The sequence below is a fragment of the Natator depressus genome, chromosome 20, assembly GCF_965152275.1.
Source record: "Natator depressus isolate rNatDep1 chromosome 20, rNatDep2.hap1, whole genome shotgun sequence".
Lineage (NCBI taxonomy): Eukaryota > Metazoa > Chordata > Testudines > Cheloniidae > Natator > Natator depressus.
Window position 1 is genome coordinate 23,856,782 of NC_134253.1, and position 27,703 is coordinate 23,884,484.

General features: G+C 62.8%; 1 protein-coding gene across 2 annotated transcripts; it reads left to right on the forward strand.

Annotated features, from left to right (window-relative positions):
• Positions 1–293: 293 nt before the first annotated feature.
• On the forward strand, positions 294–26,589 carry PRKCSH (PRKCSH beta subunit of glucosidase II). Of its 2 annotated transcripts, none has more exons than XM_074935076.1 (18): positions 294–409; positions 1,014–1,123; positions 2,181–2,297; positions 3,032–3,127; positions 3,232–3,289; positions 4,101–4,218; positions 4,899–5,028; positions 5,808–5,892; positions 6,716–6,794; positions 8,814–8,900; positions 9,564–9,722; positions 10,498–10,594; positions 17,337–17,406; positions 21,720–21,809; positions 23,846–23,920; positions 24,702–24,801; positions 25,468–25,625; positions 25,935–26,589. In XM_074935076.1, the coding sequence occupies exons 2-17, from the start codon at positions 1,039–1,041 to the stop codon at positions 25,606–25,608; spliced, it is 1,587 nt and encodes a 528-aa protein (XP_074791177.1). In that variant the 5' UTR covers positions 294–409; positions 1,014–1,038; the 3' UTR covers positions 25,609–25,625; positions 25,935–26,589. The 2 variants fall into 2 exon arrangements, with proteins under 2 accessions (XP_074791177.1, XP_074791178.1); XM_074935077.1 differs by having other exon boundaries at positions 406–424.
• The last annotated feature ends 1,114 nt before the right edge of the window (positions 26,590–27,703 follow it).

Here is a 27,703-nt window from a genome sequence, read left to right on the forward strand (position 1 = left end):
GTAACCGTGCTGCCCCACTCCGCCGTCGTCCAGTGGAGGAGGGGGAGACTGGGAGACATCCTCTTCTCCCCCTCCAGCTTCCTCTCCCCCGGCCCCCCTTGCTATTATTGGCCGGGAGACTTCCGCCACATTCAAGGTGGCCGCCAAAGGGAGGCGCAGTCCGTATCATCGTGGTTAGAAGATGGCGGGAGGCTCAAGTACTTCCGCCACATCCAAGATGGCGGTTTGCCATTGGGCCGGGGGCGACCAATGCCACTCTCAAAATGGCGGCCTGAACACGACGTTTCCTTTGTCTCTCCCGCCTCCATCCTTTTGTGGGCGACCGAGCGGATGTGAGCCGCCGCTGACTTCCGGTTTCTCTGGCGTGGACCCTGGACCCTTCTCCGCGGGGATTCCGCCCCTTCCTCGGGTACCGGGGGGCTGGGTCTGTAGGGGCCTCGGCGGGGGGAGGGGCTGGCCTATGTCTATAGGGGCCCGGGGCGGGGGGGTGAGTTCCGTTTTATAGGGGCCTCCATGGGAGGGGGGAGCTGGGTCTATAGGGGCCTCCGCGGGGGAGGGGGTCTATGTCTATAGGGGCCCTGAGGGGGGGTGAGTTCCGTTCTATGGGGGCCTCCATGGGGGAGAGGCGGGAGCTGGGTCTGTAGGGGCCTCAGCGGGGGAGGGGGCCTATGTCTATAGGGGCCTCTGGGGGATGGATGGGGCTGGGCTGCATCTCTGGGGCCGCAGTGAGGGGCGGGATCTATAGGGGCCCTGATGGGGGCGTGAGCTCAGTTCTATAGAGGCCTCCCTGGGTGAGAGACAGGCGCGGGGAATATGGGGCCTCAGCGGGGGTGGGGCTGGCTCCATAGCGGACTGGGCCCCTCAGTGGGGAAGGAGCTGGGGAGCATTGGGCTGGCCAGGGGCAGGTTCCTACAGGGGCCTGTATAGGATTTGAGCCCCCCCCCCCCCCCCCCGGCAATGGTGCAGAGGAAACAACTCGCTTCGCTGGCTCCCTTTTCGTCCTTCCCCACCAGGATCTGCTGCCTCTGCCTGTGGATCATGCTGCTGCCCCTGCTGCTGCCCGTACTGAGCGCCCTGGCCTCTGCCGTGGAGGTGAAGCGACCCCGAGGTGTCTCTTTGACCAGTAAGTTACCAGGAGTTGTCACACAGTCCCAGACTGAACTGGGTCCCTGGCCCTTTAAAGAGTGCTTGGGGGCATGGCTAGCTAGAGGAAATGCCCCTTTGTCGTCTTGCTGCAGAGTTAGTTCCCCTTTATGTCGGCAGAGCGCTGCATCACCCCATGCACCTCCACCATTGGCTAGAGGCTGTCAGAGTTTCATGGCCATTCCATAATCCTCCTCCAAGGTAGGGCAGTATATTTAACTAGATGGGGAAACTGAGGAACAGAGCAGGAGTGTGCTTACCCCCAAGGTCATTCTGGGAAATCAGGGTCAGAGCCAGGGCTAGAGTCCACGAGTCCTGAATTATCACCCCCTGCTTTAATCACTAGACCGCAGGCCCCTTCCAGAGCTGGGAATAGAACCCAGGAGTCCTGACTCCCAGCCCGCTTGCTCTAACCACTCCCTTCCCAGATCCCAGAAGCAGGGCTTTGGAGATGTGCTCCGGCTCCGCTCCAGCTCCAGGCAAAAACCTGCAGCTCCACGGCTCTGGAGCTGCTCCGCACTCCAGCTCCGGGCTCCGCTCCAAAGCCCCGCTCAGAAGAGAACCTGGGGTACTGACTCCCAGTCCCCCTGCTCTAGCTACTAGCCCACAGCTCCACCTGTGAGGCCTGGGGTACAGCCGCCTGGGGTACGGCAGTTGCCTCCTATTTGGCAAGCGAGGGTGGCAGAGTAAAAGCCCTGCAACCTGTTCGTTAAAATCGAGGCTTTCTTAATGAGCCACTCCTCCTCTCTTGATTGCGGGGTCAGTGATGGCTGGTCTGATGGGTGGTAGCTTGTCCTAGTACTTGGAGCCCTGGGCCTGGAGCCAAGAAGCAACCCTGAGCCAAGTGCCGAGCCTCGAAGAGCCCTGGTTGGTTGCCACCTGGGCAGTGTGGCTGGAAAGCTGGCCTAGTGGTCGTTGCTCCTTCAGGCCTATTGGGTGGGGTCTGGAGGGAGCACAGGTGCCGAGAGGGAGGGGTTGGGGGTGAATCTCCACATATCCCCCCTTCCCTGTCACGTCTCCGGTTCTCTCCCTCCCAGACCATCACTTCTACGAGGAATCGAAGCCGTTCACCTGCCTGGACGGGTCCTCGACCATCGCCTTCGACTGGGTCAATGATGATTACTGCGACTGTCAGGACGGCTCGGACGAGCCAGGTGGGTGACGGGCCGGAGAGCCCCCTGCCAATAAGGCAGCAGCGTTGGCATGGGGCTGTGCCCGCCAAGGCAGGTCCTGCTTGAAAGAGCAGGAAGCACATGTGGAGAGTGGCAGGGGAGGACATGAGGCAGCTGGTCAGGGCATGATGGGAGGCACAAAGCAGGGAGGAGGGGAGGGGACGGGACTGAGGGGTTGTCGTTCGCTCCCCTCAAGCTCAAGTGTGGCTCAGCACGTCTCATCTAGTCAATTCCCTGCCGTCGCGGGGTCGTCGGTGGCACCTTGGTCCCTCCTGATCTCTGCCCGTGGCACTTAGCTTCCAGAGGTCTGAAATACGTGGGTGGGACTGAAATCACGGCTGGTCCTGGGAGACCGTCTCCGGCCAGGAGGACAGGCCAAGTGATCCCTTCTGGCGTTCAGCGCTCGGAAATAAGCCTCGCGTTGCTGTGTTTTCGCTGCCTCGGCTCTCGGGGGCCGCACTAAGCGCACCCCATGGCTGAGCCACATGGTGGGTGCTTTCCCGGGGAATTGGAGGAGAATCTGCCTGGGGGGGTGGGAAGGCGTTGGAGGCCTGTCAGCCCCCTGCAGCTGGAGCGCTAGCCATGGCGGCGGGAGGTGTAGACGGGACTTGGGCTATGTCTGCTGTGAAGCCGAGCCCTGAGGGCAAGGAGCCTGGGCAGCTGCCCGCTGCAGGTCTGTGCTCTGCCAACCAACAGGGCTCGTGTGTGTCTTTCAGGGACCTCGGCTTGCCCTAACGGCCGATTTCACTGCACCAACGCTGGCTACCGGCCGCAGTACATCCCCTCCTCCCGCGTCAATGACGGCGTCTGCGGTAAGCTGGGCCCCTGCTGCTCGGGAGCCGGGGGGGTTGCTCTGCCTGAGAGTGCCTCGGGGCGCAGGGTGGGGCCCTGACGGCCGGTGTTGTCTCGCTTTCAGATTGCTGCGATGCCACGGATGAGTACAACAGCGGCTTTGTGTGCGAGAACACCTGCAAGTAAGAGCAGCCCCCGGGATGGGGATCAGACTCATCTAGGGGGACTGGATGGCTCGGGGGACATGGGGCCTTTCCCCTCTAGGGGGCACGAGCGCCAATCTGGCCCCAGGGCAGGAGGCGGGGAATGGGACACCCTGTAGGGGGCACCAGCTCTGACCTGGCCCCAGGGCGGGGAAGTGGCTGGCTCAGGGACAGGGGGCGGGACACGGGACCTTTCCCCTCGAGGACTCTGCTTCCCGTTGAGTTGCTCCCCTGTGTTTAGCGCCGTGTCCAGGGGGGTTCAGTCCAGTACCCAGCACGTGGATGTCGCCTCACGGAAATCGCTGTCCGAGCTGGCACCCCCCATCTCAGCAAAGCAGCCACGGGTCAGTGGGGCCCGGGGGTGGGTGGCCCACCCGGGGTGACTCCTCCAACCCAGGGCTGAGCTGCTTCGTGCTGCGGGGTGGGGGAGCGGGAGCAGGGAACTTGGCTGTTTACCCCATCAGCTCCTGGGGGAAGCTTAAACTTCAGCGCCTATCGCTGGCAGTAAAATTGACCGGGGAAGGCTCGTCCCTGCTCGGCTGGCCCGTCCCTGCGCCAGCCCAGTAGCCAGCTGCCGCCTGAAGCGTCCTGCCTCTGCTGCACCTGCTAACACAGCCCGTGATCACGTGGTGCCCCGCTCTAGGGGCCGCACCCATACAGGTGTGAGTCTAACAGCCCCGGGGTGTCTCCCTCCGGCAGGAGAGCTCCTGCCCTTAGATCCAGCGGTCCCAGACTCAGTGGTGCCGCTGGCTGATCCGGGGGCCTCTCTCCTCCCCTCCACCCCGTGCAGAGAGATGGGCCGGAAGGAGCGGGAGGCATTGGCGCAGATGGCAGAAGTGGCCAGGGAAGGCTTCCAGCTCAAGCAGGTGCTGATTGAAGAAGCGAGCAAGGGCAGGGAAGACAAACAGGTGAGGAGACTGGGGAGCTGGGGGCCGGGTCTGGTGAGCCCAGCCGGGCCATGGGCATGGAGCATGCCAGGGGCCCAGCTGCTGAGGAGGGAGCTCAGAGCAGCATCGGGTACGCATCGGTGCCGCTTGCTTGGGTCCACTGACGCCGCAGACAGGGTGTGAGGGTAGCGTGGGCGGGCAGCCCCATGCCAGTGTAATCTGTGAACGCACCACGGACTGGGTTCCTAGTCTGGCTCTGCAGCATAGCCCAGGGGAGAGGAGGCTGGCTGGTTCTGCTCCCAGCTGCGGGAGGTTTCGATCCGGGAAGGGGATGGACGGGGGCTCAGGAGTTCTGGGTTCAGTTCCTAGCTCAGCCGCTCAGCTGCTGGGTGACCTTGGGCAAGTCGCTGCATCCCCCGCACCCCCGTGCCTCAGTCCCCTGCGTGTGGAACAGAGATGATCCCTGCAACGGGTGGCGAGGGTAAATCCGGGGGGGAGTGGGGAGCTGGGCAGGGGCCGCTGCTTGGTGACTGCTGAGTGTGGGAGGCCCAGCCTGCTCTCTGACCCCCCCCAACCACGCTGAGCCGCGGGGGGGGGGGGGGCGCGCGGGGCCGGCCTGCTCCCTGACCCCCTCTCCCTCCCTACACTGAGTGGGAGAGGCCAACCTGCTCCCTAACACCCCCCACCTGCCCCCTGCGCAGAGGACACTGGCTGAGTTACAGGAGGGGAAGAAGTCTCTGGAGGAGCAAGTGGAGACGCTGAAATCGGGGAAGGAGGCAGCAGAGAAGCCAGAAAAGGAAGCCAAGGAGATTCACCAAAAGAAGTGGGAGGGTGAGGGCAGTGCCTGCTCTATGGGGCTCTGGGGGAGGGGGAGGACTCTGGGGCAGGGGGAGGGCAGTGCCTGCTCCGTGGGGCTCTGGGGCAGGGGGAGGACTCTGGGGCAGGGGGAGGGCAGTGCCTGCTCTGTGGGGCTCTGGGGCAGGGGGAGGGCAGTGCCTGCTCTGTGGGGCTCTGGGGCAGGGGGAGGGCAGTGCCTGCTCCGTGGGGCTCTGGGGCAGGGAGAGGGTGCCCGGCTGGCTCTGTGGGGCTGGGAGCATTGCTGTGAAAGAGGCAGCGTGGCCCAGTGGGCAGAGCACCAGGGCAGGAGTCGGGCTCCCCTTTCCCAGGGGAGTGCAGCAGATGGGTTAGATCAGGGAACAGGGCACCAGGCCCCCGGGTCTGTGCCTTTCTCCAGGAGAGGAGCAGGGTCTGGTGGGGAGATGGGGTGGGGGGATTCGGAAGCCGGTGGGGGGCTTTGCAGGCTCCGGCTCATTCAGAGCCGTCACTTTGTCCCTCTCGCAGGGATTCCAGCCTTCTGGGCTGGGCTCGCTGGCTGTTAGCAAACCCCAGCTCCAGGCTCTTCCCAGCAGGGGCCACGCGGCTGAGCCCTGGGCTGGGGCTCGGAGGATCCGGGTTCCAATCTCAGCTCCGACAGCGACTTGGGCAAGTCACTGGATCCCTCAGGGCCGCAGCTCCCTGACATCAGTGCGGTGCCCAGTGTGACGGGGGCGGGGGAGGCTGGGCAGGGGGCGCCGGGCTCTAACCGGAGCTCTGTGGCTGGTCCCACACAGAACAGAAGGCGGCCGAGAAGGCGGCGCGGGACCAGGCCCGAGCCAGCGAAGCCTTCCAGGACCTGGACAATGACGGGGACGGCCTGTGAGTCCCTGGGGCTTGCTGGGGGGGGTGGATCCCAGTAGACAAAGGGACGTCTGCGCAGCGCCCCCTGCCTGTGTGTGTTGAGCCCCCCCTTGTCCCCGGTGCAACCCCTGGCCAGCCAGGACGGGCCCCCAGCAGTGTGTGCGCTCCTTGCTGTGTAGCCCAGAGCTCCGGGGGGCGTTGGGGTCCAGCAGCGCCCTCAGTAGGGACTGGTCTGGCTGGTGCCTTTGCCCCTCACAGAAGTGGGTGAGGCTGAGACCAGACCCCTCTGCCTGTCTCTGCAGATGCCTTCGGACTCTGCCTTCGATCCCTGCTGCTATCTGCCCCAGCCCCTCCCCTCCGCCAGTCTCCCTCTGGGCCAGCACAAGAGCCCCTGTGGTGCTGGGATAACCTGCCCCAGGGAAAGATCCCCCCTGCCCCGGCAGAGCTCGCCCCATGCCTGGGGAGCTCAGTTCAGCCAGGCAGCCGGGGGCTCGTTGCTGATGGAACGACAGGCCAGCGCTGAATTACAGCCTCCGAGCACTTGGAGAGGTGGGGGGAGCCGGCTGCACTGAGCACCCGGGGAGGGGTGCAGGTCAGAGGTGACCCATCTGCGTGGGTCGGTGAGGTGCCAGCTAAGATGGGGAGGACACTCCTGCCCACCCCCAGTTTGTTTCAAAGTCACAAAGGAAATTGGCAGATGGGCATGTGCGGCAGGCTCCTCTCCAGCTGCTTGGCCGCTCGCCAGTCGGAGGCATTCAGACCCCACACCTGCCGTCCGCATAGGGGGCACCAGCTCACGCATCCTGTCTGGTCTTTCCCCTCCCCCTTCTCCTGCCTGCAGGGTGTCGGTGGCTGAGCTCCAGACCCACGCGGAGCTGGATGTGGATGGAGACGGGACCCTCTCAGAAACGGAAGCCCAGGTATGGAGGGGGCGGCGTTCCCAGGACGGCGGTGCAGTGATGTGCCAAACAGTTCTTAGAACATCTCACATTAACACTCCAAGTGGGGTCATCCTCCATTCACCAACAGGGAAACTGAGGTAGGAAAGGGCCTTGACCAAGTTTGCAGAGTCAGTGGCATGACGCTGCATACTCACAGAGCTGGGCAAAGAGCCCAGGAGTCCTCAATCCCAGCCCCGCCCCCTACTGTAACCACTGACCTCACTCCCCTCCCAGAGCTGCCAATAGAACCCAGGAGTCCTGACTCCCAGCCCCCCTGCTCTAACCAACTAGACCCCACTCCCCTCAGCATGGAATCCCGTGCTCGGATTCGTAAACTCTACCCAGGGATGGTTTCACCTCGCACTGAAATGCAGCCACCTCTGGGGTGGGAAGCAGCCACGGCTTAACAGCTTCCACTACCCTCATGTAACAGGGCTACGTTTCCCTTTCCCACAAAGCCCCCCCACCCCATTTGCAATTAAATCCCACCTACCAAGGTGGTGTCTGATCCTGTTACAAAGGCCGAGCTCCACCCAGCTCGCGGAAACCCTCCCGCGCTTGGGCTGCTGTGTTCGCTTCTGTGGCCGCAATGAAACCTGCAGAAATTCAGCTCGGTCCCTCCTGGCCCCCAACCCACCAAACCCCAATTCTAAAGCCCCCCAGGGACCTGAACGGCTCCCAGCCACCAACGTCCGTTCCCCCTGTTCTCCAGCAGGTGGCAGTAGTGGCTCACAGGCAGGCTGTGGGTGTCCAATACTGAGTGTGTTTTGGGGAGGGGGGGAGATTCCCCCCATCAGCCCTGTTTTCTCTGAGGACTGAGGAGCTTCCTCTCCCCCCAGGTGCTCTGGGTCGCCGGTTGGAATCTGGCCTCGGCCCAGAACCACCGGGGAGCGTTCGCTGGTTTGGACTGGCTGCCCGAGTAGACAGGCCAGAAAACCACTGGTAGCCTGAGCAGAATCCCGTTCTCCTGGGGGCTGCCAGCGCAGCCCGAATTTCGGCAGGAGCCTTGTCGGGCTGCCCCACCCAGCCCGGCCCGGCACCCCATGCCCCCGGCTCTGCCAGCATGCCGGCGATCTTGCAGGCTCAGCACCGGATCACCAGCACCATGGTGCAGCCCATACCCGCCGCGGGAGGGGCTTGTTGCCAGGAGGGCGTGGCATTCCCTGGCGTGGCCAATGTCCTCTCTAGATGACGGGCGCGGGGGAAGGTCTGCATGGCACCTTGCTGGGATGCATCAGTCCAGGCTCTCCCCCCCCCCCCCCCCCCGGATGGGATCTCGCCCCTCGAAATCGGCTCATGCAGGAGGATAGGAACTGTCGGGCCAGGGAGCAATCTATGGGGCGCATTACAGTAGCAGTTAGAGGCTACAGCTGAGATCTGGGGGCTGCTGGCGTGCCAGGCGCTGCACAGACTGCCCCACTCCCTACACCGAGCTCTGGGGGGCCCTCCATTGAGTCGACTGCAGCACAGATCTGAGAGACCCCAATGAGCGGGGCACAGCACAGACCCCTAGGGAGAGACAGACCCTGCTCAACAGGGTAGGGAAAAGGAAGGATGGTTGTCCCCACTTTAGAGGTGGGGAAATCGAGGCACAGAGAGATTCAGAAGTCAGCCAGGGAGACAGTGGCTGAGCCCGGAGTCCCAGCTGGGTGCTTTAACCACTAGCCCAGCCTGCCTCTCTGCTAGCCCTGGCTCTGCTCAGCTGCTGCAAAGGAAGAACCCCTGCAGGAGACTATGCTGGGTTAACTCTCTCCTGGGGGGGGCGGCTGCCTCCCAGACCTGCCACCTAGAGATCAGCTCCTGGGTGGGAGTCGGGGCCTGCGTAGCCCCTTCCACACTGATCCAGGCAAGTCTCTAACCCTCTCCAGTCTGCCGCCACGTGCTCGGTATCGCAGTCTAGTTTTGCCCTCCTCTTGGCCTCATCTGCATCCGGTGGCAGTGAGTCCCAGAGACCTTGCTGTGCCCTGCTGTACTGAAGCCTCAATGCTTCTCTTTCAGACTCTTCTGGGGAACGCCTTGCAGGCCGATGCCACCAGCTTCCAGGACACCGTGTGGGCTGCAATCAAGGAGAGCTACAAGCCCGAGGTCAGTGCTCTGGGGCCAGCGCTCCTCCAAGGGGGCCTCTGCTTCCCTCTCTGTCTGGAATAACATAGCAAGCCCCTGGCAGCATTGTCCAGTGGATAGAGCATGGACTGAGCCCTGGGTTCTGCTGCTGGCTCTGCCGCAGGCCAGCTGGGTGGGCTGTGTGCCTCAGTTTCCCTAGCTCTTACGGCCCTAACATGCAGCTCGCGGGCATGTGGTGTCGCCAGCGTCACCAGTGACTGGGTGTGAAACCTCCTGGCAGTGTGCAGCGTGAAGGGATGATAGTTGGATGCGCCCTGGGCGGCGAGTCACTTCCCCCATCAGTGCCTCAGTTTCCGTAGCTCTTCTCTCATGCTTTTCGTTGGTGAAGCTAAAAGTGCTTCACAAAGTAGCTGAGGATCGTTGTCCCCATTGTGCAGGTGGGCAAACTGAGGCATGGAGCAGGGAAGTGATGCCCCCGCAGCAGGGTGGTGGCCCTGTAGGCTGATCACTGCCCCCTGCTCAGTCCCCAGGCTGGGGACAGAAAAGAGCCCAGGAGTCCAGCCCCTCTGCCCCTTGCCTCATCCACTGGCCGGCCCTCCCTCTCCTCTGGGACCCTGCTTGGCAGCGTCGGGGGGCAGCCGGGTGCTGCGCTGACGCTGGCCTGTGGCTGCCGTGTGCTTCCAGGGCCTGCCCGACGCCGCTCCCCTGCCCGAGGCCCCGAGAGAAGAGGCCCCCGAGCCCCAGCCGGACCTGCCCCTGGAGCAGCCAGCTCCCGAGGATGACTACGATGACGAGGAAGAGGAGGAGGGCGACGATGATGAGAGCAACGAAGAGGAGCCGAAGGTAGCGCGGGGGAAGGGCTGTGACCTGGCTCTCGTGGATCCGGGCCAGCTGGGGCAGAGATAGGAGACCCCAGGATCTCTCTGAAAACCACAGTCCTTGCAGCGATCTCCCCACAAGTGACGCCTCCTGATTGCCCCAGCACTCAATTTAATCCCAGCTGCTTGACTCTCCTTCCTGCTAGCCTACAGGGGTCTCCCGAGCCCCTGTGGGAATTAGGGGCATGAGGAAGCTGATAGGATTCAGGCTCCTAAATCCCTGCAACTCCCCACCAGTGTCTACCCTGTCCTTCAGGGGAGGTGCAAGTGACCCCACAGGAGCGTTGGGATCACTGGACCAGGGCAGGCCCATCTAGCCCTGCATCCCGTCTCCAGTAAGCCAGGGCCAGCTGACTCCGCGGAAGGAGCAAGAATCCTTGTGGTGGTGGGATAACCAGCCCCCAGGGACAGGCTCCTCCGAACCCCCATGAGAGCTCAGCCCTTTTCCCAAAGGGGAGGGGGCAGGGGCAGGGGTGGTTCTAACCCTCCCGAACCCTTGGTCATTCTCCCTCTGGATAATCTCATTCTCCATCTAAACACCCAGCCCCTCTTGCCCTCCTGCTGAGCTCCATGCCCTCATGTGGCAGTGAGTTCCCCTGGCTCATTGCATATAGCTAGAGGGTTGTATGCTCCCAGCATGGGCTCCATGCATCCTTCCATTCAGGGACTCCCTGCAACCTCTTCCCCACCCCACCCGCAACAAGCCAGGGTTCCAGTCCAACTTCCCCGTTCCCCTTCAGGTCCCACCACCCAAGCAGCCGTCCGACAAGGCAGCGGAGGAGGACGAGGAGGAGAAGATGCCCCCTTATGATGAAGCAACGCAGGCCCTCGTTGACGGTAAGGCTTTAAATCAGAGACAGGAACTGCCCGCGGGGGGTGGGGAGTTCTCCCCCAGCAGGATCTGGAATGGAATGTGCCAATATGATGCCGATAACTCGACTTCTGGTTGCCAATGGCCCTGTACAGACATCCCAGCCCCACCAGGGGGAGCTCCGTGTATGTAGTTGGCAGTGGGGGGGGCCCCAAATCCCTTAGCCGGGCCCCGAATTCAAACTGGGGTCGCCCCTCTTGGCCGCATGACTCTGCCGCCCCCTTCCCGCATCCCGAAGCCTGATCCGAATGCCAGCGGCCGTGTGAGCCCCTAGCGACCATCGGCGCTCAGCGCCCAGTCTGGCAGCTTCTCTTGGCTCGGGGTCGCTCCATGACCATCTGAAGTCAAAGCGTGTTTACCGGCGTCCCTCACTAGCATCTGGGCTCCCAACCCAGGGGTGCAGAAGCCTCCAGCAGCAGGTTCCTTGCCACTTCTGACTAACTCCTTTTATTCCCCCTGGATCGTCTCTTTAAATGCCATGTCCAAGAGGCTTATGGGCTTAACGCAGGCTGAATACGCCACCTGATCTGTAAGCAAGGGCCATTAGCTCTAAGTGGGATCGAGTGCGTGCCGTCGCGTGCAGCATCTCCAGGCTGCTCGTGCGTGGGCGGAAAGAGCCGATTTGTGTCTTTGAGTGAGTCAGAGCGTATCCGAGAACTCTCCAGTTCCTCTCGACTCCTTCAGGCTCAAGGGCTCGCCATTCGTTCCTTTCCAGGGCATGTCGCCCTGCCCAAGACGGGCCCGGATCTTCAAAACCACGTAGGTGCCTAACTCCCTTTGGTTTCAAGGGGACTTAGGCACCTCAGTACCTTCAAGGATCTGGGCCAAAGTCAGAAGGCTAAAGATACAACGATGGGTCATGACTGGTGTTCATGGAGCTCCTTTCAGTTCCAAGGAGTGTAGGAACTGGGCAGCCACCTCTGAGGGGTGGCTCGGCCGCTGATTAGGGGCGCATAGCAACGCTGCCGAGTGACGGGGAGGGGTTCGAGGATGGCGAAGTATCAGCAGCTTGAATCACAGTGAGCAGGACCTGGCAGTTGCCAGCAATACCCTGTTTCTCTGGCCCCTGTCATCATGGTATCTGGGCACCTCACAATCTTTAGTGTAGTTCTCCTCAGGCAGCGCAGTGCTGTTATCCCCATGTCCTAGATGGGGAAACCGAGGCACAGAGACGGAGTGACTTGCCCACGATTGCACAGGGAGTCCGTGGCGGAGCTAGGCCTGGACCCCAGGTCTGACAGGCTAGCGCTCTAACCACTGTGCCATCCTTCCTCTAGCCAGAATTCTCTTCACCTCTTAGCTTCGCGGTCGGTGCACCTTTATCTCCCCACAGGCAGAGCAAGGCCCCTACCCCCAGCCATTCCCTTGATGGTATCTGTACAGCCAGACCGCCTTGGGTTCCATCCTGCCATGCCCCGACCATGGGTTACGCTCTGCCCACAAGACCCAGAGGCACATTTCATCGGGCCCAACGCTGAGGGAACTGTGTGGAATTCTCCAGCCTGTAACCCAGGTGCCAGCCAGCCGATCTCACATCTTGGGATCTCGGGATCCTCCTGCCTGAGAGCTCTGGGTGCAGAGATGGGGCTGACTTGGGGAATGGCCGGAGCTCAGCGCTTCCAGCGAGCTAGCCTCGGGGGACATGCCCTGTCCGGGACCACCCACTCCTCACAGGATGGAGGGTACATTAGCGAAGCAAACTTGCCCTGCGCCAAACCAAAATCTCGCTTCCCTCCCCCCCGCCTTATTGCTCCTGCCGCAGCCTGCAACGGTGGCGATCCTCTGCCATCTCTAGGGCGTTTGAAGCGCCCATTTCATGGCAGCGCCCCTGCCAGCCCCCATTTCCCCATCTGTTCCGGCAGCTAGTTCTGCTTTCCGCAGCGCGGGAGAGAGTGGGGGGGAAGCTGACTCATCGCCTCCTTGTGCTGAACTCTTTGCGAAGAGCAGCGTGGGGGGAGGTGGCTTGGCTTTGAGACAGCACTGGCAGGGCTGCGAGAATCTGATCTATTAGGTAGCGTTCAGGAGCCCCAAACAGGGACCAGGACCCCATTGTGCTGGACTCTGTACGCACAGAGAACAAAAAGCACCTCTACAGAGGAGTGGTGTGGAACGCGTCTGTCGGCTGCTGGGGCCAGTCCCTTTGCCTGGCCGTCGAATCGCAGGGTTGGAAGGGTCATCCGGTCTCACTCCCTGCCAAGATGCAGGGTTCGTTGTGTCTAAACCATCCTGGACAGGTGGCTGTCCAGCCTCCTCTCAGAACCCTCCAGTGAGAGTTTTCCCGGAGATTTAATCTAAATCTGCTCTGCTGTAGTTTGAACCCATTGCCCCTTGTCCTGCCCTCTGTCGCAAGAGAGAAGGTATTTGAAGACCGCCGTCAAGTCCCCCTCAATCTCCTCTTTTCCAAACTCAGCGTACCCAGTTCCTTCAGCCTTTGCTCGCGTGGCTGGCGTTCCATCCCTTGGATCGTCTTTGTCGCTTACCTCTGGGTCCCTCCAGCTTCTCTACATCCTTTCTAGAAATCGGCGACCAAAGCTGGACACAGTCCTCCTCCTGAGGCCCAGCCAGCGCTGAGCAGAGCGGTACTCGCCTCCCGTGACTTGCATGCTCAGCCTCTATTAGTGCAACCTAAAATTGCATTTGCATTGCTGACTCACGTTGAGGCCGTGATGCTTCCCAGCAGGGCTGCTGCCAAGCCGGTTATCCCCCAGTCTGTATTTGTGCATTTGGCTTTTCTTCCCTGAGGGCAGCACCTTACGTTTGTCATTTTGTTGTCTGTAGCCCAGGTCTCCCTCTGTCCTCCAAAGTGCTGGCAACCCCCCTAGCTGTGTGTCATCTGTGTGTCTGAGCACCTCAGGATCTTCCAACCCGCCAGGAGGCAGGGCGGTGCGGTGCTGTTATCCCCAGGGACAGATGGGGGAAACTGAGGCTCAGAGAGGCTGAGGACTGGCCGTCACCGCTCTTAGGGCGAGGTGTAACTCGGGGGTGCCCGTCCCCCGACTCCTGTTCACATGCACCTCTAGCCGGGGTGCTTTGGGCTCAAGCCAGCTGGGCGCGGCCGGCGTTGGGGCTCGTCCTGCCACGGGGCTCTGGCTCCTCTGACACGGGCAGGTCACGCTGCAGCCTGCAGGGGGATTCGCAGCTGGGCAGCTCTCGCTGGAGCGCAGAGACGAGCCCGGAGGGTCTGTCCGCCCCACATAGCAAACCCGTTGCCCCGGGTTTGTTGGTGCTTTTAGCCCTGGGGGAGGGGTGACATCGTTGGAGCCTGGGTTGCGGTTTCACGCTGGCTGGAACCCGCCCGCCTTGCAGCGAGGACACAGGCTGAGTTGCTCACGAGGTCCTAGTCCTCCTGTCCGCTTCCCACAATTCCCCCGAAGGGCGGACAAGTTTCCCCCCGCTGATTGGGAAAGCGCCCCCGAGCGGCTCAGCACAGAGTGCCGCGGGACGCATCCGGGCAAGCGCCCTCCCTCGGCTCGGGCTTTGCAGTGGGGATGCTCACAGCCGGGCAGGGCTGTCTGGGCCGATCCCCCGGGGTAACGATGCAGCGAGGGGACCCCGGCTTGGCTTGCCCAAGGTCACCTTGGCGGGGCAGGGGCTGGCCAGTTCTGGGCTGGTGCTTCACCTCCCTTCTGCCATCCTGCTGTTCCAACGTGGCCTCGTGTTTCCTTTTCCCCACCGGGCTGCATCCGGCTCCCTCTCTGAACAGCGGCGCTGCCCCCTTCTCTGCTCATTGGGGGGCTTGACTGCTGGCACCACGCAGCCCACAGTGCCAGGGCTCAGCCCAAGTTGCCTCTTGGCTCTCTCTGTCAAAGCATTTGTTACGTGCAGCAATAAATGAGGCCTACCGGGATTGTCTCAGACCGGGGGGCCAGTCTACCCCGGCATCCTGTCTGCAACAGCGGCCACACCCCATTGAACCCAGCTCTCTCCTGAGCCCCATTCAACGCATGAAGAGATGCAAGCCCTGTTTCTGTGAAGTTAATATTACACAGGTGCCTAAGCTAGGATTTGAACCCAGATCTCCGGAATCCCGGTCCAGTGCCTTAACTGCAAGCCCAACCCGGGTGTCAGGCTGGTTACAGCTCCTGAAGAGAAGGGGAGTTCTGGTAGGGGCCCCCCAGCTGCCTCCCTGCCTGAGCGGCCGATGTCATCGCTGCTTCCAACCCGAGCTGTCAACACTTCAAGGCAGAGTCCAGTGAAATGTACCAGACAGAACCCCGGGCTCTTTACTGCCGCAATGTAACAGCTGGAAGGGTCCCAGGGGCGTCTGCGTCCGGGAAGCGGGCATCTCCCCGGGAACACAGCCTCGTCAGCGTCTGCTTGGCTAAGCGCAACTGCCTCTCCTGGGCCCGCGACCTCCGGGAAGCCGATCGATACCCAAAGCTGCTCCTTTGAGCTGAAATGGCCCAACGCCGCCCTTGGGAGCGGGGCTCCGGCGCCTGGCTCTGCCCCAGATTCGCTGCTGGTCGCAAAGGCAGGATGGTCCCACTCAGGCCATGAGCTGGGGAGGCCGGATGGCACCATTAGTTCGTCTTCACCAAGCCTGGAAACGTGTGTTTGATCGAAGCACCTTCCAGCCAACCCTGAGCTGAAACCATCAGGAGATAGATGCCGCCGTGTCCCGTGGCACCCTGTTAAGAGCCCCAAACCCGCTGTGAAGCCAGCAGCCCTGCCTTCGGAGGGCTTGGCGTCCCCATGGCGGGTTTGTATGGTCGGATACTGGTGGAGACGAGCCCTTAGCTGGATTGTGGGAGCCTCAGGAGACCCGGGCCCCTCGTGCTGGGCGCTGCATGTCCCACCTGCCTTGGCGGCGCTGCAGGAAAGCCCTTCTACGGCAGCTCACCCGTCTCGCCGGGGTATCCCGGCGAAGATGAGCCTCATTGCTAGGTGAGGTCAATCCAGGGAGGGGGTTCAGGGGCCAGGGTAAATACTGATGGGGAACCCATGGGGGGGATGGGGAAGAAGGATAAATAACCCCTCCCAGATCACCTACTTAGCAGTAATTAGTCAAAGTAACCCACCCCACCCAGCTCCCTAGGTGTGGCTGATTTAGTCTGTTCCCAGCTGTGCCTCTGGCCTGCTGGGTGACCTTGGGTAAGTCACTTTCCCACCTGTGCCTCAGTTTCCCCATCTGTAAAAGGGGGGAAATGCCGCTTTTTAAAGGGCTTTGAGATCTGCTGAGAACGTGCTGGGGATGGTGGAACGGACGGTGGCAGGATTGTCACCCCGGCTTCCGGGCTGGCCTCCCTTTCCCAGAGAAATGCAGTGACTTCCCCGGGCTCTCTGTGAATCGGTGGCAGAGCCAGGAATGGGCTCCAGATTCCAGTCCCAGAGACCAGCCTGTTTTCTCTCTCTCTCCCTCCCTCTCCATCTCCCTCTCAACCCCTTTTCCCAGCGGACTGGTGAAGAGAAAGGGCAGTGCAGGGGCCAAGCTGTGGGCCTTCCTAGAACGGCTAGTAGCTGCTGCTGTCTGCTTGCTCTGGCTAGTTCAGATCATTCTGTCAAGCCCAGCAGGCCAGTGTGGGCTCAGTCTCTGTAGGGGGGGCACTGGCCAGCCTAGGCTCGTCTGCTGGGGCGTTAATCCCGAATAAGCTGGCGTGTGAATTCAAAGCGCGGTAGCCTCCACACCAGGGCGCTATGCTGGACTCACTTGGTCCTCTGCAGACAGGCCTTTATGGGCCCTGCCTGCTGCTCCCCTGTTAACTTCCTGGGCTTCAGGTTGGCACCAGCCATGGGAGGGCTTCATGGCCCCCTTCCCGATCCCCGGGGCCACCCTGTCTCTGCCCCCTCCCTGTTAAACGGGTCTGAGTTGAGTCACGGCAGATGGATGGGGGGGGGGCACACGGAGATGGGCAGCAAAATGAGCCTCTCTGCCTGTCCCGCAGGAGCAGTAGGTTGTTTACCGCACGCCTCTCTCTCCGCGAGCTAAGCGGTAGGTGCCGATGTGGGGCGGCCTCTCCCCTTCCCACCCTCTAACTGGGCTGACTTCAAGGCAGGAGCAGCACGTGGCCGCGGCCTCTGCCAAGTCCTGCTGGTAGCTGCGGAGGGCACCTGCCTGCCACAACTAAACCATCTTCCGAACCAGCCCCCAGGCCGAGCTGGATTGTCTCCCCCCATTGGTGGAGGGGCTCTTCGGCAGTGGATCTGGGCCGCTAAGTCGGGGGGTGAGGGCTCTGCAGCTATCCCCTGAAGGGATGGTCCAACTGCTCCCCCAAAGGGGAAGAAGTTAGAACCCAGGAGTCCTGAATTGCCACCCAGCTAGCCCCCCCTCCCCTTCCTGAGCCAGGGAAAGAACCCAGGAGTTCTGACTCCCGCCCCATATCTCACTAGCCCCCATTCCCCTCCCAGAGCCTGACTGCCTCTCTGAATCTATCGCAGAGCTCCAGCTCTCCAGGCTGTTGCAGGGGGCTGTAGGTGGCTCGGGGCTGTAGGTGGCTCTCAGGCTGCGAGTTCAAATCCAGCCAGGTCAGGAAGTAGCCGGCCGCTGGGCCTGCGTGAAAGCAGCTTGGCGAGTCCCTCACCGGCTCCTAACAGGCCACGCAAACTAGCCTCTGCCATCGACATGGCAGCCAGGGATCGAATGGGCCACAGCGTCTGTCTCTCCGCTTTCCTGAAGGGGGTGCTCCAGGCTGCTGCGCCCCAAGGACACCATAGGCAAAGCAGAGTGGCCTTCTCCAGCCCCCGTCCTCACCTCCCTGCCCTCTCTTCCAGCTGCCCAGAAAGCCCGGGAGCAGTTTGAAGAAGCCGAAAAGTCTCTGAAGGAAATGGAGGATTCCATCCGGTAAGGGGGCAACCGGAGAGAGGGCGGTGAAAAGGGTGTGGCAGGAGTTCAGGCTCGGCATTGGGGTCCCACTTCCACGTCGTCGTCGTCATCGTCATCGCCCCCCCGCCCCCCCCCACGGCTGGCCCCTAACAGAATTAACTTGAGAAGCCTCAGATGCCGAGAAATGTGACAACGCTTCTCATGCTAGAGGGTGGGGAACTTTATGGTTAAAGCGTGAGATGGGCAGGCAAGACTCCTGGGTTCTGTTCCCCGCTCTGGGACGGAGTGTGGGGTAGCGGGTAGATCTGGGCAGGCAGGACTCCTGGGTTCTGTTCCCCGCTCTGGGAGAGGATTGTGGTCCAGTGGGTAGCGCAGGTGTGGGATAAACAACAGAGGCATCAGGCTGCAGAAACCCAGAAAGTGAAAGTGCCTAGTGTTGTACTGGAGATGAACTGCAGCTAGAGCCAAAAGCCAATTAGCTTTCACCAATTAAGCTGTTAATGAGGATTGGGGATTTTTGAAAATCCCTTCTTGACAATGCTCCTTGATCTCTGCTGCTGTCACACGTCACAGCCTGGCTGTTATGACTGCAGTGTTGCTGTCTGGGGGGGGGGGGGTAATAGAGACACCAGCCCACCCCCAGGGGACCACGTGTCCCCTCAGAGCTGTTTATTTGGAGCAGTAAATCAGCTTTTCCTTCCCTCCCACCCCAGCCCTGACACCTCCCAGGAGATCCCAGTGAGATGGAAGCTGACTATAAAAAAAAAACCCAAGCTGTCTCCTATTGATCGCGTACATGATGGGCCGCTGCGCCCTGCCCCCCCCGAACTCCGGGCCCAGCAGGAGCTGCAGTACCCTTAGGGGAGAGAAACACCCCCCCGTGCTGGGAGATCTCTCACAACGGGATACCTTCCCGAACTGGCTCTGGTGTGTGCACAGCAGCTGGGCACCGGAGGCTGGCCCGTGCCAGCTGACGCGGGCTGCGGGGCTGACTCGCTGCTGGGGAGATGTTCGGGCTCAGGCTGGGGCTGGGCTCTAGGACCCTGCGGGGCGGGAGGGTCCCAGAGCTCGGGCTCCAGCCTGAGCCCAGTAGTCCCTGCAGCAATGAAATGGCCCAGCAGCCCAAGTCAGCGGCCAGGGCCCAGCCACGGGTAGACACACACTAAGAGCTGCATTCACCAGTCTCTAACCCACTACCCCCCGTCCCGGAGTCCCCGGGCGCTGCTCTGGAACTGCTCCCTCCGAAGCCCGGCAGGGCTCTGGGGAAGTCTCCTCTCGGGGAGCAGCCTGTCTGCAGGACACACAGCTCCCCCAGCTCCACCTTCCTGGGTCTGACCTCGGAGCATTCAGCCTCCTCTGCCCCTCCGTGCGCTTCCCCCAGCGAGTCCGCCCAGGCGGGGTCCTGGGGAAGCCAGAGGGTCCTGCTCCCCAACTCCGCAGTCAGACGTGACTCTCAGCCAGCCAGTAAAACAGAGGTTTATTAGACGACAGGAACATGGTCTAAAACAGAGTTTGCAGGTGCAGAGAACAGGACCCCTCAGCTGGGTCCATTTTGGGGGGCAGTGAGCCAGACAACCACATCTGCACTTCACTCCTCCTCCCCAGCCAGCCCCAAACTGAAACTCTCTCCAGCCCCTCCTCCTCTGGGCTTTGTCCCTTTCCCGGGCCAGGAGGTCACCGGATCCCTTTGTTCTCCAACCCTTTAGCTCTCACCTTGCAGGGGGGAAGGGCCCAGGCCATCAGTTGCCAGGAAACAGGGTGTCGGCCATTCTCTGTGTCCAGACCCCTGCACACACCTGCCCTCTAGGGCCCTGCAACGATCATACACCCTTACCCCACCCCCTAGATACTTAAGAACTGCATCAGGGAAACTGAGGCACCCCCACACTATTCAGAGGAAACATTAAGAATAGTCCCGCTTCGTCACACCCCCCACTCCTTCCAGAGCCAGGGAGAGAACCCTGGAGTTCTGGCTCCCTCTCTGCTCTTGCTCTAACCACTACATCTCCCTGCTGAAATTGGGGATAGAACCCCGGAGTCCTGGCTCCCTGCCTCTCTAAATGTGAGAGCGAGCTACAGGCTATAACCCATTTCTGGGGGGGTGGGCTCTAAAGACCCTTCTCCTGTTCCTGCCAGGCCCCTTGAGTGAGGTAGACAGCCCCCCCCCGGAGTTCCAGCTGGGCAGCCTGTTATGATCAGTCGAAATCCACCGATGTCAATTACACCCCCTAAAACAGCAGCAGGTGCCAGACTGGGCCTGTACGTGGAGTCCCTCTTCCAAATCCAAGGGTGTTCCCCGCCCCCCAGCCATGTGACGCCTTCCCCAGCGACGCCGGTCTGAGCCATTAGCCAGCCGGGAGGGACGGATTCGCTCCATAAACAGCGAGCGGCCCCGGGGAGCTGGAGAGAGCTGAGGTGTAAGGGCAGCGGGCGGCCACAGGGTAGGAGCCAGAGAAAGTCCGGCATGATCCAGCGGCTGGAAGCTGGAGCCAGACAACTTCAGGCTGGAAATTAACAGGGAGCATAAGGCGCCGCTGGCCGGTTTGAAATCAAGATAGGAGAAGTTCTCTGGCCTGTGTCCCTATGAACAGGGCAGGTGGGATTGGTCAAGCCCCAGTAGCAGCCTGGGCGAACATGGAGCCTTCCATCCCATCAGGGGGGACGAAAACTCCCCCCATCACTCTGCCCCCCACCGCTGGGGTGGAGCGCAGTGGCCAGGCTGGGCAGTGTAGGACAGGAAGTGGAGCGGGGCTGATCGAATAGGAAGCTGTGGGGGAAGATCCGTCAGGCTGGGATTTGGCCAGGCGTCTGCCGTTCATGCCCCCACTCTGACAAAGTGTTCTTTAGATGGTCCTCAGTGCAGGGGTTCTCTGTTCTGCCATCCACGGGTGGGGAAACAGAGGCACGGGAGAGGGATGTGACTTACTACGTGGTCTAGGAGCAAGTTAGCAGCACAGCTGGGGATAGAACCCAGGAGTCCTGACTCCCAGCCCCCTGTTCTAACCACTAGTCCCGACTTCCCTCCCAGAGCTGAAAGCTCAGCTGCCAGCACGCAATTAAGCTAGAGCTCAGCGCCTTGGCCAAGGCATCTGGCCCCCTCCCCTCTTCTCTGGCTGACTGCAGCAGCCTGCCCAAGAGAGGCCAGTAATTGGCAGTAGCCTTAGCTACCAGTACCGGGGAGGTAACCCAGACAGCCCCCTCGCTGACAGCAGGTGCCCGAGTCCTCTGGGGTCCGGTCCGTGGCAGCTGGCGAGTGTGGCGGGAGCAAAGTGAGGCCAGTAAGTTTATACACCCACACGCATACACCCCAATACCCCATCTCTGCCCCTCCCAGGGGCTGGCTGGGGTCAAGCCCAGGAGCTGCCTGGCATTGGGCCACCAGGTGTCCCCCCATATCACCCCCTACTCCATGAGCTAGGCCAGGGGGCTGATGGCAGGGATGGTCCATTGCAAGTGGGAGATGACTTGAGGTCTGAGAATTCCTGTTTGGCACAAAGTGAACTCTGGGAGCCAGGACTCCTGGGTTCTATCCCCAGCTCTGGGAGGGGAGTGGGGTCTAGTGGTTAGAGCAGGGGGGAGCTAGGAGGCAGGACTCCTAGGCTCTGTTCTCAGCTCGGGGAGGGGAGTGGGGTCAAGTGGGTTGCGTGGTGGGGGCTGGATTCTATTCCTACCTCAGGCCCTGACACGCAAACACCCCCCCACATACTGTTGCCTCTTTTTGCCTCAGTTTCCCCATTCTAAAATGGGGCGAGTGACTTTCCCCAGCCTGAGGGGAGAGATGCCACGTCTGCTGGGGGGAAGGGGACGCTGTCTCCAGCTGCCCTTGTTATGCCAGCGAGCTCCATGGGGGATGGGAGCAAGGGAAGAACAAAGCCCGGCAGCTCCTCCCTCGTGAACCTCTAATGCCACTGGAAGGAGCAGGACCCACTGACTCCTGAGCCAAGGGTGCGGGGGAGTCCCTGCCCGAGCCCTGCCACACAGGGTGAACGGGGGGAGGGATCTAGTAAACCCGTAGTTGCCGCTGGGAGCAAAGGGCTGGCATCCCAATGGACCCAGAGAGAGCAGGAAATCATGGAGTCTGGGTGGCCCGGGGAGCAAAGCAGGGGCCGTGGGGGTGGAGTCCCTGCTCTGTCACTTGGGCCAGTCACTGAGCCGCTCTGAGCCTCAGTTTCCCCAGCAGTACAATGTCCCTCACAAGGGGATTGGGAGGAGCCCAGATACTCCGGCGATGGGGGGTGGGGTGTGTATGTACCTGAGAGAGCCAGGGGTCTGAAAGCAGCTGAATCATGGGGCTGACCTTCCCCCCCCCCCCACCCACTTTGTCCTTCCAGGAGTCTGGAGAAGGAGATCTCGTTTGATTTTGGCCCCCAGGGGGAATTCGCGTATCTCTACAGTCAATGCTACGAGCTCACCACCAATGAGTAGGTGCCGGTGATCGGATTGATTCCCCCCTACCGAACGGCTCTGCCCTCGAACCACAGACTTTCACTGGGGCGCCCGGGGACTGACCCACCTCCAGGATCTCCGAGCCAGCCCAAGGTTTTAGGCCAGATTCCAGCTCTGCCTCGGGGGCAACGCCCAACACCCAGCGTCATGGCGCTCTGCTAACCTCGAGCGACGCCCCGTGGGATGGTGTCATCGGGACGCCTGGGTTCTCTTTCAAGCTCCACCGCCGGCCTGCTGGATGACGTGGGGCAAGTCCCTTCCCTGCTCAGTGCCTCAGTTTCCCCTCCCACTCAGCTCTCGGTCGGGGGTGGGGCACAGACCAGGGGAGTGGCCCCAGTGTCACAGTATGACAATGGCAGAGCCAGGAATAGAACCCAGGAGTCCTGACCCTGTCACGCTCCTGCTCTAACCACTAGCTCCCACGCCCTGACTCAGCCTGGCACCTCTCCACGCCTTCTCCTGCGAGTTCCCAGCACCGCTGGGGCTGCCGTTTTGTTCCAGCCCACCTCAGCTGGGTGCCCAACCCACATTTGGGCGCCAGTGGAGGGCAGCAGGAACGGAGCTGACTCCTTGGCATCTGGCTGGGCCAGTCGTCGGACGTGGGATGAGCGGCTCTCAGCATGGCACGGCCCCTCCCGGAGAGGAGCGGAAAAATCTCCCACTTCTTTCCCCCCCCCCCCCCCCGCCCTCAAAACAGGTCAAACTTCGTCCCTGAGGCCTGGCTCAGCTCCGGGGGGAGACAGGTCCGAGCTCTGATTCCAGCTCAGCGATTCTTTTACAGAAAGCTGGGGGGCGGAGCTGAGCTGCTAGGCCAGGACTTTTCCTGGGGCTCAGCCCCCCATCCCCACCCCCAGATTTCCTGCCCCTAAACTGCTCAGCACTCACCTGGGGATTTGAACTGGGAAAACCCAGCCCCTTGTTAGGAACCTAACGGGAGTGGTGCCGTCTCTCTCTCACCCCTCCTAATCTCTCTCAGATGTATTCTCCCAACCCCCCTATGAGCGTATTTCCATTGTACAGATGGGGAAACTGAGGCCCAGAGGGGGCATCATCTGCCCACACTCACATGGTGTGGTAATGGCTGAGCTGGGGATAAAACCCAGGAGTCCTGACACCCACCTCCCTTGCTCTTACCACTAGACCCCCCCCCCCCCCCTTGGAGGAGGGTTGCCTGGGAATCCGGACTCCTGGGTTCTATCCAAGCTCTGTGAGGGGAGGGGGGGGTCTGGTGGTTCGTGCCAAGCAGGGAAACTGGGGGCTGGTTTCTATCCTCAATGCCTCATCTCACTTGCGCTCTGACCCTAGGACAAGCTGCTGGCTCCGTGCCTCGATTTCCCCTTTCACTCTCTTGGGGCTACCGCTGTGCGGAGTGCTCTGAGATCCAGGCAGCCCTCACGCCGTTTGCAGGGGGAATTAACCTGCCTGGAGTAGCTTCTCCAGATCTCTGCACAGCCCTGGGGAGGGGGGTGGTATCCGCTGTGCTTCGTGTCCCGTCCCCGTCCCCGTCCCCCGTATTTCCTTGGCTGCCAGATGGATGCGCTCACTAACGAGTTGTTTTTTCCTGGTAGCTATTTAGGGCTAATTTCCCCAGAGCCACAGAGCAGCTCCCAAAGGCTGTCCTGTCTCTTTAAGGCAGGTTCCTCCCCCCCACCCCCCAATCCCCTGAAATCATTGCCCAGGAGATACCGCCACAGCATCATGGGGGGGAAGGTGGGGGATCAGCTGGGAAATGGAGCAGGAGGGGGATAGGAAGGGAAGAGCAGGGGTGGTGGCTGGGGAATGAAGGGGGAGGGGAACGGGGGCTCAGCAGGAAAGCGTAGGGGGGCCCCCCAGCCCCAGGAGGGGCACTTGGCCTCTGCCTGCTTCTGGGGCTGCAGCTGGGCCGAGTCCCGTCAAATTCATGTCACGCAGGCTGGGGCCGGGCAGAGCTGGGGAGGTGCCAGCTCTGCCCCGGGCAGGGGTGTCAGTCCCTCACCACGCTCTTCCCCTCCCCCCTCCCCCCCCCCGGCAGGTACGTTTACCGGCTCTGCCCCTTCAACAGAGTGTCCCAGAAACCCAAACACGGCGGAGCCGAGACCAACTTGGGGTAAGACAGAGCTTGCGGCACCCAGGCCAGCAGCCCCCCTGCGCCGGAGCCGTGCCCCCGGCGGGGAAAGGTCCCAGATCCCGTTCGCTGCCCCCCGGGCCAGCAGCCCCCCTGCGCCGGAGCCGCACTCGCGGCGGGGAAAGGTCCCAGGTCCCGTTCGCTGCCCCCCGGGCCAGCAGCCCCCCTGTGCTGGAGCCGCGCCCCCGGCGGGGAAAGGTCCCAGTCCCGTTCGCTGCCCCCCGGGCCAGCAGCCCCCCTGTGCTGGAGCCGCGCCCCCGGCGGGGAAAGGTCCCAGGTCCCGTTCGCTGCCCCCCGGGCCAGCAGCCCCCCTGCGCCGGAGCCGCGCCCCCGGCGGGGAAAGGTCCCAGTCCCGTTCGCTGCCCCCCGGGCCAGCAGCCCCCCTGCGCCGGAGCCGTGCCCCCGGCGGGGAAAGGTCCCAGATCCCGTTCGCTGCCCCCCGGGCCAGCAGCCCCCCTGCGCCGGAGCCGCGCCCCCGGCGGGGAAAGGCCCCAAATCCTATTTCCTGCCCCCCTGGGCCAGCCAGTCCCCACCCTTGGACTCGACTGGAGCTGGAGTCCCGTAGCAGGGAAAGAACCTCATTCTCCACCCCATCCCCTGCCCCCTCCCAAGCCAGCCTGTCCCTGCCCTGAGGTGGGATCAGAGCCAGCGGGGCGCTAAAGGGGAAAGGCCCCATGATCTCCCAAGGCCTCTCCCCCCGCCCCCCCGGGGATCAGGGGTGGCTTCTGTGGGGTGCTGACCTTTGACACCCCCCCCCTTGCAGCACGTGGGGTTCGTGGGCCGGCCCGGACGAGAACAAGTTCAGCCTCATGAAGTATGAACACGGGACAGGCTGCTGGCAGGGCCCCAACCGCTCCACGACAGTGAGTGACCCGGCCTGGCCCTGTGCCCCCCACCCCAGCCCTGAGCCGGCCTGCCGCCCCCACCCTCATCCTCCCATGGCGGGGCGTGAGCCCAGCCAGCGCTGTGCCCACAGATATACCCCTCCCCTGCCCTGAGCCGGCCTGGGCTGGCATCAGAGGAGCACGGTACCCCTAGCTCAGAGGGCAGCTGGCTGGGGAGGGGCTCGGTCCTGGGAGCTGGTGCCACAGGTGCTCTGACCCCCCAGCCAAGGGCGGGCGAGAGCCAGCTGCTGAGCCGGACGGCGCCAGGCTGGGAATAGTGATGCCAGGTTTGCCCGGCGAAGGATGGGAGCCCTGGAGCAGCCGCCGGCAGCGGTGTCCCCCTTAGCTCTGCCCCCACACCCCAGTGCTGCATCCTCCTTCAGTGTTAGAGCCCGCAGGTCCATGGGGAGCCCCTGTGTACAGCCAGTCAGATCCACCCGCCCCCCAGCCATTCCTGGCTCAGACGCCCAGCTGGCTGTGGGCTGGAGGCAGGCACTGGCCGGGGGGCGGGGGGAGGGGGGTCTCTAGGCCCAAACAGGTGGATTGTAACAGAAATCGCCATGGGGGCTTTTCCGGAGGTGCCCCAGGGCATGGCTGGGAACCTCTCCCCCCGCCCCAGGCTCACCATCGCCCTCCGGCCCCCAGGTGAAGCTGACATGCGGCAAAGAGACCGTGGTCACGTCCACCACGGAGCCAAGCCGCTGCGAGTACCTGATGGAGCTGGTGACACCGGCCGCCTGCCAGGAGCCCCGCGACCCTGGCGCCGCCGACCACGACGAGCTGTGAGGGGCCAGGAGAGCCAGGTATGTGCCCCCCTTGCCCAGCCCCCTACCTCATTGCGCTGGGGCGACCGGGAGTGGAGGGGGCTCCAATCCTGGTTCGGGGGGAAGTGACTGGAGCCCGGAGCAGGGATAGGACCGGCCATGTGTCCTTCGATAGCCCAGGCTGGGCGTGCCTCTGTTTCCCCATGTGTGATTGATCCTTGCTGCTCTTCGGGAGCCCCAGGGGTTGCCTGCTGGCATTAGTGGGGTTGCGTCCCCGTCCCAGTGCCTAGTGCCCCCCATCTCACAGGGCACCTGCTCGCTTTCTCTCTCTCTCTCTCTCTCTCACAGAGAATCTCTCCCATGGCCCCACTTCCCAACCAGGCCATTCCAGGGGGTGGCTGAGGACGCTGGTCCAGTGACTCTCCTCCCCCAGCCCTGATCCAGACCTCACCACTGCCCATGGCTGTGCCCCCTGCTGCCCCCACCGGGAATCTCCCAGCACCCGCCTGTCCGGACAGACGCCCACGGCCTGCCAGCTGATTTTGGATCTTCGAGATTCCTGATGCCTTTTCTACACCAGAATGTGAGTCGTACCCCGTGTCCGCCGGGCAGCTGCCAGCTCGCCACCCGGCACAGGGCCGGGCCCTGCTGCTACAGGCTGCCTCCACTGGATTCCCCTTCAGCCTGGCACAGGTCCCTGGCAGTGCCCCCGACGCCCTGGGTGGATCTGCTGGGGGCGCCGCCCAGCAGACTCGGGGGCTCCTGTCATCAGCAGAGGGTCCCGAGGCCAAAAACTTCCATGCCAGGAGGGTGCCCCCCCCTTCACCCCAGGAGCTGCCCCTTGCCCCCAGACCCTGCTGTCGACTGAGCCAGGCCAGGAGGCCGAGGGCGGGGAGGCACTCAGGGGTCCCGGCCCCCGGCCAGCGCCACGGGAGCGAGCGGAGAGAACAAGCGTCAAGGATTTCCATCTCAATAAAGGAAAGTTTCGCTCCAGCTCCAGCTCTGCGTCTGTCCTGAGCCCATCACCAGCGGGGCTGGGCTAGCCGGGGTCTGCAGGGCGGGAGTGAGGGGCACCAGCAGAGCCGTGGGGGAGCCAAGGGGCTGGACTAGCAGGGGCTGCGGGTCGGGAGTGAGGGGCGCTGGCAGAGCTGGGGGGGGGGGGGAGTGCCCCTCCCCGCCGTGCCCCTCCCACGAACCTCTCCCGCTGCTGCCAGCTCTGGGCTGGCAGGGAGCTAAGGGGGGGCCTTTGGTGCCTTTCCTCTGCTCCCTCCTGTTGCCGCCCCCACCCCTTTTCCATAACAAAGGGCCCCCCCTGCCCCCGCTCCCAGCTGAGCCCCCAGGTGCCTGCTGGGGAGGGGGGGGAGCTCCCAGCACAGACAGTGCCCCAGGTCATCCCCCCATCAAGGGAGGGGTGGGGCAGGCTCCTTCCTCTCCCACCTGCCTGAGTTTTAAGGGGGGCTCTGCACTAAGCTCGTGTCTTGTGCGGGAGGGGAGGCCTCTCTGGCCTTTGTGCCCCAGCTGATCTGCCCCAGACCCCCCACCCCCCCCAACCCATTGGAGGCGGATAGGGGAGGAAGGGGGCCCAGGCGGGGGAGCGGGAGGCCCCGGGCAGCGCCCAGCCAAGCTGCCCAGTCTGCATCGTCCCACCCCAGTGCCTGGCAAGGCAGGGCAGAGCTGCGCTCTGGGCCCTGAGTCTGTTCCGCCGGGGGGCTGATCAGCCCCAGTTTGTAGCCCCCTACCTTCCCCCCACCCCCCCCCCCAGACATTTTCCCCTCCCCGGCCACCCCAGCTGTGGCTCCCTGCCTTGCGGGGTCAGATCGGAACCGGCTCTGGCACCTCCCTGCCTTGTGCCTACCCCAGGGCATGGAGATGCCCGCTGGGGCCCGCAGGGCACTGGGCGGGGGCTTTTCCCCAGCCCGGCCCCAGCTTGTGACCTTGGCCCTTGTGCTTCGGCCCCGAGCCTCAACGGTTTGCAGTGAAACCAGCGGGAGCCGGGTGCCTACGTACCATCGAGGAGCTGTGCCTTTGTCTTGCTCTGTGCCTCGGTTTCCCCCTCTGTGTAACAGGGATGCGACCTTGGGGGCAGGGGCCCTGGGCTGGATGCCCCCAGTCCCTTC

Bases quoted from the DNA above. Each gene is read 5' to 3' on its own strand.
- PRKCSH (XM_074935076.1), top strand. From the start codon at position 1,039: ATGCTGCTGCCCCTGCTGCTGCCCGTACTGAGCGCCCTGGCCTCTGCC. The intron at 2,298-3,031 runs GTGGGTGACGGG...TGTGTCTTTCAG, and splicing joins GGACGGCTCGGACGAGCCAG to GGACCTCGGCTTGCCCTAAC. The intron at 3,128-3,231 runs GTAAGCTGGGCC...TCTCGCTTTCAG, and splicing joins CGTCAATGACGGCGTCTGCG to ATTGCTGCGATGCCACGGAT.